The sequence below is a fragment of the Lygodium microphyllum genome, chromosome 26 (assembly GCF_053477565.2).
Source record: "Lygodium microphyllum isolate KBCC chromosome 26, Lygodium_microphyllum_v1.1.10, whole genome shotgun sequence".
Taxonomy (NCBI): domain Eukaryota; kingdom Viridiplantae; phylum Streptophyta; class Polypodiopsida; order Schizaeales; family Lygodiaceae; genus Lygodium; species Lygodium microphyllum.
Genome location: NC_141160.1, coordinates 104,124,824 through 104,132,720, shown reverse-complemented (window position 1 = coordinate 104,132,720; position 7,897 = coordinate 104,124,824). Strand labels below are relative to the sequence as shown.

The following is a 7,897-nucleotide window of genomic DNA, read 5'->3' as shown; positions in this document are numbered from 1 at the left end:
TAGCTTGGCATTCATAGTAGCTTGCATGATCCCAAACATAACACAAATGGCCCGTGTATGCTAGCTCTGAAACAAACCTCTTTTTAGATGATTCAAAACACAGTCTGGCATTCATTACGTGACCTTGATGGTCTCAAACATGACACGAATGGCCCTTGTACCCTAGCTTTCAAACCAACCTCTTTTTAGATAATTTGAAACAAAACCTAGCATTCACTAGGCGACCTTGCATGACCTCAAACATAACTATGAATGGCCCCTACGCCATAGCTTTGAAGCAAAACTCCTAGAGTGAACTTATTAAGCGAAGGTCTTGTCCGGCAAGTCTACCGTAGCAGCTTTGAGGGAACCTTCTAGCATTGAACTAAGCTAAGAACTTGGTAGTCTAGGCGAACCTCTTATCTTACCTAGTGCTTTCTTAAGGGGGGAGAGAGGGAAAGAGTAAAACTATAACGATGCCAAACGCAAAAAGCCTCCAGAAAAGTGTCGGCCAGTTTCTCCCTCTCTCTCTCTCTCTCTCTCTCTCTCAAACCAACTACAAGCGTTTTCACGGGTGATGCGACAGCGTTTTGCCGTTTGCTTCTCCTTCTCTGGCTTCTCCTAGCTTGCTTCTGCTTCTCTCTCTCTCTCTCTCTCTCTCTCTATTTAAGAAGAAAGAGATGTTTTCATGGTGCCGGCAGTTGCAGCGCTTATAAGGCAGCACAGAGCGGGCACTGCTCTCAGGCTTACTGGCGCTACAGAATAGGCATTAGTAGCCGCAGGCCGGATGGCTCGGCGCCTTCTCCAGCTAGCAATGCTAGGCATACTAACACTGCTGCTGATATTACTGAGCAAAGGAAGCGTGACAGGTGAGGCGAGGAGGGAGCTATCTTCTTCTACGTCGTCGTCGTCGTCGTCTGCTTCTTCTCACTCTTTGCCGGGCCCGAAGAGCAGCAGCAGCAGATTGGCGCTCTCAGACGAAGACGAGACGGGGGTGGAGGTGGAGGTCGACGGTTCGAGTCCCGCGGCGACCGTCGGGGAGGGCTTCGTGTGCGCGACCCTGGACTGGTGGCCTGCCAGCAAGTGCGACTACGGGACCTGCAGCTGGCAGCCGCGCGCCTCCATTCTCAACCTGGTATTGTTAATTACTAATCAAGCACAAACCCACAACAATTAAAGTGTCTGCTAATTAATCATTGTCGTTAATCTTCATTATATCATCGTGATGATCATATATGTCATATGTATATCGTTGCGTCGACTACCTGACCTGTTTTCTAAAGGGCGTATGATGAGAGAGAGAGAGAGAGAGAGGCAGGCTTCATGAAACCCGTGATGTCTTTCATGGATGTTGGTGCGTGTTTTTTATCCTTTTGCAGGATCTCTCGAGTCCGCTTCTGCACAATGCTCTCAAAGGTACTCTCTCTCTCTCTCTCTCTCTCTCTCTCTGTGTCTGTGAGCCTGTGCACGCTGCACATTGCGCAGTACAGTACCTATTGTGTCTCTTTGCTTCTTATCGAAGTGCGCTCCTTCCTTTTACACCGCGTTAAGTATAAAGTCTCAGCTAAGCATGCTTCCTGGTTGGTCAGTCCGGTCGCCATCAATTATTATCTATCTCGGTAACATACCAGGAAACTCATAAAGGAATATTAGTGCCTTGCCTTCCCTTCCTCGGTCTCTTCAGAGAAAATTTCCCGCTAAACCATGTTCTATACCAACACGCACCTATGGCCACCCCTCTCCTTTGGCCCTAGGCCCTAGCCCCTTAGCAACTTCTAACATCCATCACAAAGTCCTTGACCATTTCCTTTTACTTCGTCGATTTTTTGAAATGTTTTTGATCAGCTTCATCCCAATCACTGCACCTCTCGAAGTAAGGCACCGCCCAATCGCAAATCTCAAAAAGATGATACAAGTGATACAAACTTCAATGAGCATATTTACTTTGTTTGAGCAACCATTGGATGAGGTCACCCAAACGTAGTTTGAAGCTACCAAAAAGCCACACCATATCACTATGAAAGCAATCAATGTTTGCCACTATGCTTATTTTCATGATGTTAGCTCCCAATGTTATGTGTTAGCAACAATGCTTGAATTATTGAAATCAAAGCTACAATAATACTTATCATTACGTTTTTGCTCTTATCTTAAATCTTATTACAACTTGATTTTGTAAACCTATATTGTATATTGACTTGTGTTGTTGTTGTCAACGTTGCAGCCTTTTCTCCTTTGAAGATAAGGCTTGGTGGAACTTTGCAAGATCAAGTGGTGTACCATGTTGGACAAACCATTGAGACTTGTCTTCCTTTCACAAAGAACCAATCAGTCATTTTTGGTTTCTCGGGAGGATGCTTGCCAATGTGGCGTTGGAATCAACTTAACACCTTCTTCCAAAGAGTGGGGTAAGCTACTTCATGCCATATTACTAAACTTAATAAATGAATTGGTCTATATGAAAGGAAATGGAATGAGTGTGAGAATGTGAGTGAGAATTTACCACCTAGGATGACATACGGGATGATATTCAATAGTATAGTATAATAACATGTATTAGATTTGTGTAATGCCACTCCTTAACTATAATCAATGCCAGCTCTTGAGTTTAGAACAAGTTGACAATACATGGTTTTGCTACAACATAAAAAGATTGACTCCTCATGCATTGATATTGATGAAACTTGGCAGATGTGAAGTTGTGTTTGGGTTGAATGCATTGTATGGGAGGACAGGTTCAAAGCACTCTCAAGGAGCTTGGGACTCATCAAATGCACGAGATTTCATTCAATATACTTTTGATAAGGGCTATAAAATAATGGCTTGGGAATTTGGTAAAGAATCTTTTCAATACTAGATCAATCAAGTCAATTCAAGTACGCACAATCATTTGATCTATCAATTAAACCTTTTGATTGAGGCCAATTTTTTTTATTTTGTGTGGTCTATACAAAGGCAATGAGTTGTCTGGACAAGGTGTTGGGACAAAGATAGATGCAGAGCAATATGCAAAGGATGTATTGGAGCTCTTGAAGATTTTGGGAGAGATTTATGTGAGAAACTCGTCTCTTTCTCGCCCCTTGCTTGTTTCTCCAGATGGGTTCTTTGACAAAAATTGGACAATTCAATTTCTCAAGTATCTAAGTCGGGAAGGGTGTACAATTGATGTCTTCACACGTCACATTTACAATTTGGGTCCAGGTATGTGGCTACAAGTTTCCTAAAATTTCTCCACGTGTCTTGCCAATTTCTATGTAGGCTTCATCAATATTTGATGCATAAATTTTATGCTACAACTTTGAATGCTATAATGTAGGAGTTGCTACTGACTTGGTGGAAAAGATTCTTGATCCCTCTTACCTCTCCAATGAATGGAGTACATTCCAAGCCGTGCAAGATGTGTTGACTGAGTATGGTTCTCAAGGAATTCAATCATGGGTAGGGGAGGCTGGAGGGGCCTATAACAGTGGCCATCACCTTGTCACTGATGCTTTTCTCTCTAGTTTTTGGTATATCCTCAGACCCTTTGTAAGATCATGCTTCTTAAGTTTTTATTTTGGACAAATAATTTGATAGATAAATCGGTCATTACAAGATGGAAAATTCATAGGCATTATTCATGCTCATGTGGAGCCACACAAATCCACATCCATGCACTTGTAGGAATACACAAGCTTGCACATGCATGCAAGCAATCATGTATGTGCATGCATCCATGCATGCACGTGCACACACACACAGACACACACACATGAGACATAAAACAACGATATTGGCTTTTGAGTGGTGTGTTGCATTTTTCTAGGTACCTAGACCAACTTGGCATGGCAGCAAGTTTTGGTACTAAGGCTTATTGTCGACAATCCTTAGTTGGAGGAAATTATGGGTTGCTTAATACCACAACCTTTGTTCCTAATCCTGATTATTATGGGTATGATGAATTTTGTGAGTGTTAGATTTAATTATCTAGTAATTAGCCAATCCCAAAATGCATGATTTCTACATTTATGTTCTAATATATATCTTGCTTTTTAGAGCACTATTATGGCATCGACTAATGGGCACAAAGGTTTTGAAAACTATCTCAAGTGGATCATCATACTTGCGAGCCTATGCACATTGTTCAAAGAGGATGGTGAGGACCTAATTATGCATGTGTATATGAAAATTATGCTCATCTTAATCTACATCATAAAGTGACATCAATTTGTTGGTAACTTGTGTTATGTAGGATGGAACTACCCTTTTGCTCTTGAACCTAAGCAACAAAACAACTTATACTGTTTCACCATCTATTACACACATTTTGAGTGTTAAAAGATCAAGACTTGAGTATCACCTTACACCAAAGGGGGGTGATTTTCATAGTCAGGTTGTCATGTTGAATGGAGTGCCATTGGAGGTGAATTCTCAAAGTGAAATTCCTACACTTATACCTCAAGTGGTGGACAATGAAGAACCTTTGCTTATGAAGCCATTATCGATTGCATTTGTTAGTATACTTGCGACAATTCCAGCTTGTTCATCGAGTTGAAAATTCCCCATGTATAAGAAAAATATCACTATGTATAGATTTTTTCATTTGACAAATCTCCCATGTACTAACAATTGTGCAACATAAATATTCTTATAATTAATGTATTCTTCTAACAATGTGCAAGTGAGTCTTATCTCGTTTGAGGCTTTTAAGAAAATTAGCAAGCTATGTGAAGTCAACTACTTTCTTATTTTGAAAAGAGCTAAGTACAAGACTTTACTTTTTTGACTTTGTATGATTTAACCTTGTTTAAAAGCCTTTCATCATATCTTCACTTTAGTCTAGCCTAAGTTCTTGTTAGGATCCTCATCATACCACTTGGAAAGTTATTATCGTTTTATGCTAATAAAAATTCTTGCCATGAATGTCATGTGAAATGTAAAGCTTTCTTGAAAATTATCAAACACCCACACACACACACACAAGGGAGAGAGCCTATTAGAGTCTTCATATGCTTGTAGATGGATTTTTTTTAAATTGTTGTCACCAACAAAACATTAGCTGAGTCATCCACATTACTATCGACATGAGAGATTATGCTTAATGTATGTTTGGCCTAAGCTAGCATGAGGCTAACATATCTTTGAATTTATCCTTAAGAATTTAATTAAGATAAGAAAGTTGTAATATTTTCACGCAATTAAATGTTAGTTAGTTAGTTCGAAAGTTAGGTAGTCAATTAATAAGTTGGTAAGGCTATTAACTAAAAACTAACTAAAGGAAAAACTAACTAATATTAATAATTAATAATTTTTATTTAATTATAAATAAATAAATAAATAATTGAGAGTTGTAATCCGACATTTTTCTCGAATTGAGAATCGTAGCCACCCTTCACAGAATTTGCAACATGAATGAGAGTTATGAGCCATATTAATCACTATTGTTAATGTGTATAGTATGGATGGTCCAAAAATATTAGATTTTGAGCAAAACTAGCATATTTTAGATTTTATCCTAAAAATATATGGAGATTTCTAAAACTGGATGTTATTTGAAAAAAGCAAGTGATATTTTAGTTAGTTTTGGAGATTTTATAAAATGAAAAAAAAAAGATTGGTGAAATCGCGTGCGCCGCAACAATCGCAGCTTGCAGGCAGTAGACAACACTTCGAACAGGGAGAGAAAGAAAGAGTGATCTAAAAGATTTCATTAAGTGGCTTTGGGTTTTACTCCCCTTTCGGAGCCAATAGAACGATCTGATTTATGATTTGAGCATCAAATCACTGATGTTTCCAAGATCCCCTCCACAAAGAGCTCTTTTTCTCAGCCATCCACAGCCCCTCTTCTCTAATTCACTATAAATATGAGGCATGGGGAGGCACAATGAGGCCCCGAGAGGCTGCGAGAGAGAGAGATAGAGGGATACCCCTCCAAGAGATTGCGAGAAGGAGCTTGAGAGAGAGAGAGAGAGAGAGAGAGAGAGAGAGAGAGAGAGAGAGAGAGAGAGAGAGAGAGAGAGAGAGAGAGAGAGAGAGAGAGAGAGAGAGAGAGAGAGAGAGAGAGAGAGAGAGAGAGAGGAGTTATCCTAAGAGGTTGCGAGGGAGAGAGTTAGCTCAATTTTTCCCTATCTCAATCTTCGACTAAGCCATCTTCTCTTACACTCTCCTATCTCGAATCTATTCCACCTTTTTTATTTCTCGAATCTACTTGCGGACGGTAGCCCCCAAGCGAAGAATGTTGCGTGCAGATGGCCAATCTCACAATTAGCAACCAAGCTTCGAGCAAGGGTATCACCATCGATATAACTATGGTACTAGATGTAAATAATACATTTCTAAGTTGTTAGTTGCTTGCTTTGATTTTCACATGAGACACATTAGGCCCCGTACTATGTTGCACGAGAATAGGACATCAAAAAGGGTAGGTTTCATCTCACATCTTCAAAAGTTGGAGTTTGCAAAGTGCAGGTATCAAGAGAAGTAAATTGCATCTAGATGCCATGTGACAAATTCATACGTAGCATAAACTGCATATAAAATTCAAATGTATTGTCAACTCCCTCTTCTTATAAAAATAGATATGTTTTTTGCCACACTGAAGGTATGTTGTAGTTTGTACGCTTGACGGATTGTATGGAAGTAATCTAGCCTAAAGGAAATTCATCCTAAAAACTCTAGATCTTTGCCCAAGCTCTTGTTAATAGCACGAACTGATAGCTCATATTTAATAGATTGGATCTTGATGATGTGCATAGTTAGTACACAATGGTCATAAGGATTAAAACTAGGATGCCTTGAGATCCGTCTGATAACCACTAGATTTATCAATCCAATTTGTGGATGGGCTAGATACAAACAAAGTCAAAGTAAAATACCTTTATACTTGTTGGAAGAAGGTTGAATTACTTATCAATATAAGTGATCAATAGAATTTACATCTTGCATAGTTGTATGAGACCTTAACATATGTCTTAGCTAAAGTGTTAAGTGAAATTTTGCACGGTATCGTTCTTAGATCCCAAGGGGGAGAGCGAATATGCAATGGAAAGGTTACCGTGACTATTTTTGCAATGTTTGGAAAAGAATATCATTGTTTTTTGTTGGCTGATTGAACAATACCCTAAATACTTTTACATTCAACTGTTTATTGCATTGTAGTTTGGATGATTATTCCAAATGCTTGTGATTGATGGTAAATTCATGGTGGGGGTCTATGATGACAAATTGCCATGAGGATAAAGGAATGTTTTCTTGGAAGATGATATCAGAGCTGACTACCTTGATTGTGCTTGATTCTTAACTGGATTAATTAAGGAAGGATATTTTGTATGGGTGGATCATCTCCATGATCGCACCGTGGATAAACCCAAAAATGGCATTGCTCGATTCATGGGCCGAAGGTCGAGTGGTGAAAAGGCCAAACCACGGGAATGATGTTCCACTCCTAGACAACTTGTGGGCTAGGTGGAGCTCTAGACACCCCTTACTAAGTCCAAAATGGAGTTGAAGACCTCCGTGGCCCCAATGTTGGTGGCATTGGAGATCCTATTCTAGATAAAGGATGAAATTTGTGGTGCCATGTGATTTGGACCAGTTATTTATGCCAGGCAGAAGGGATATATAATTTCTCTTGTATGGGTGGGAGACAAAGATTAACTTGAAGATGAGTTAATGAGCTTGTTTGAACTTGTTTGTCAAAGGGATTGCTTGCTCTGTTTTCATGTCAGTGTTATAAGTTATGCGAATGAACCCTATTCCCTAAAAGGCTTAATTGAGAAAGTTGATTCTAAATATCACAGATAAATGTGATAGGGCCTAATTAAATAACTAAAGAATGCCTATTGAGGAAAGTGGGTGGGTAGAACCCCCGACAGGTCTATCCTATGGTAGGGTGGTCCCAAAGAACTCAGAGGTTTCTCACAAGATTTTATCGACGACG

General features: G+C 39.6%; 1 protein-coding gene across 1 annotated transcript; it reads left to right on the top strand.

Moving 5' to 3' along the window:
* The first annotated feature begins 460 nt into the window (after window positions 1-460).
* Window positions 461-4,626, top strand: LOC148013626 (heparanase-like protein 3). Its single transcript, XM_087668283.1, has 9 exons — window positions 461-1,114; window positions 1,359-1,395; window positions 2,204-2,387; window positions 2,671-2,813; window positions 2,935-3,180; window positions 3,296-3,488; window positions 3,785-3,910; window positions 4,015-4,114; window positions 4,211-4,626. The coding sequence occupies exons 1-9, from the start codon at window positions 767-769 to the stop codon at window positions 4,511-4,513; spliced, it is 1,680 nt and encodes a 559-aa protein (XP_087524409.1). The 5' UTR covers window positions 461-766; the 3' UTR covers window positions 4,514-4,626.
* Window positions 4,627-7,897: the final 3,271 nt, after the last annotated feature.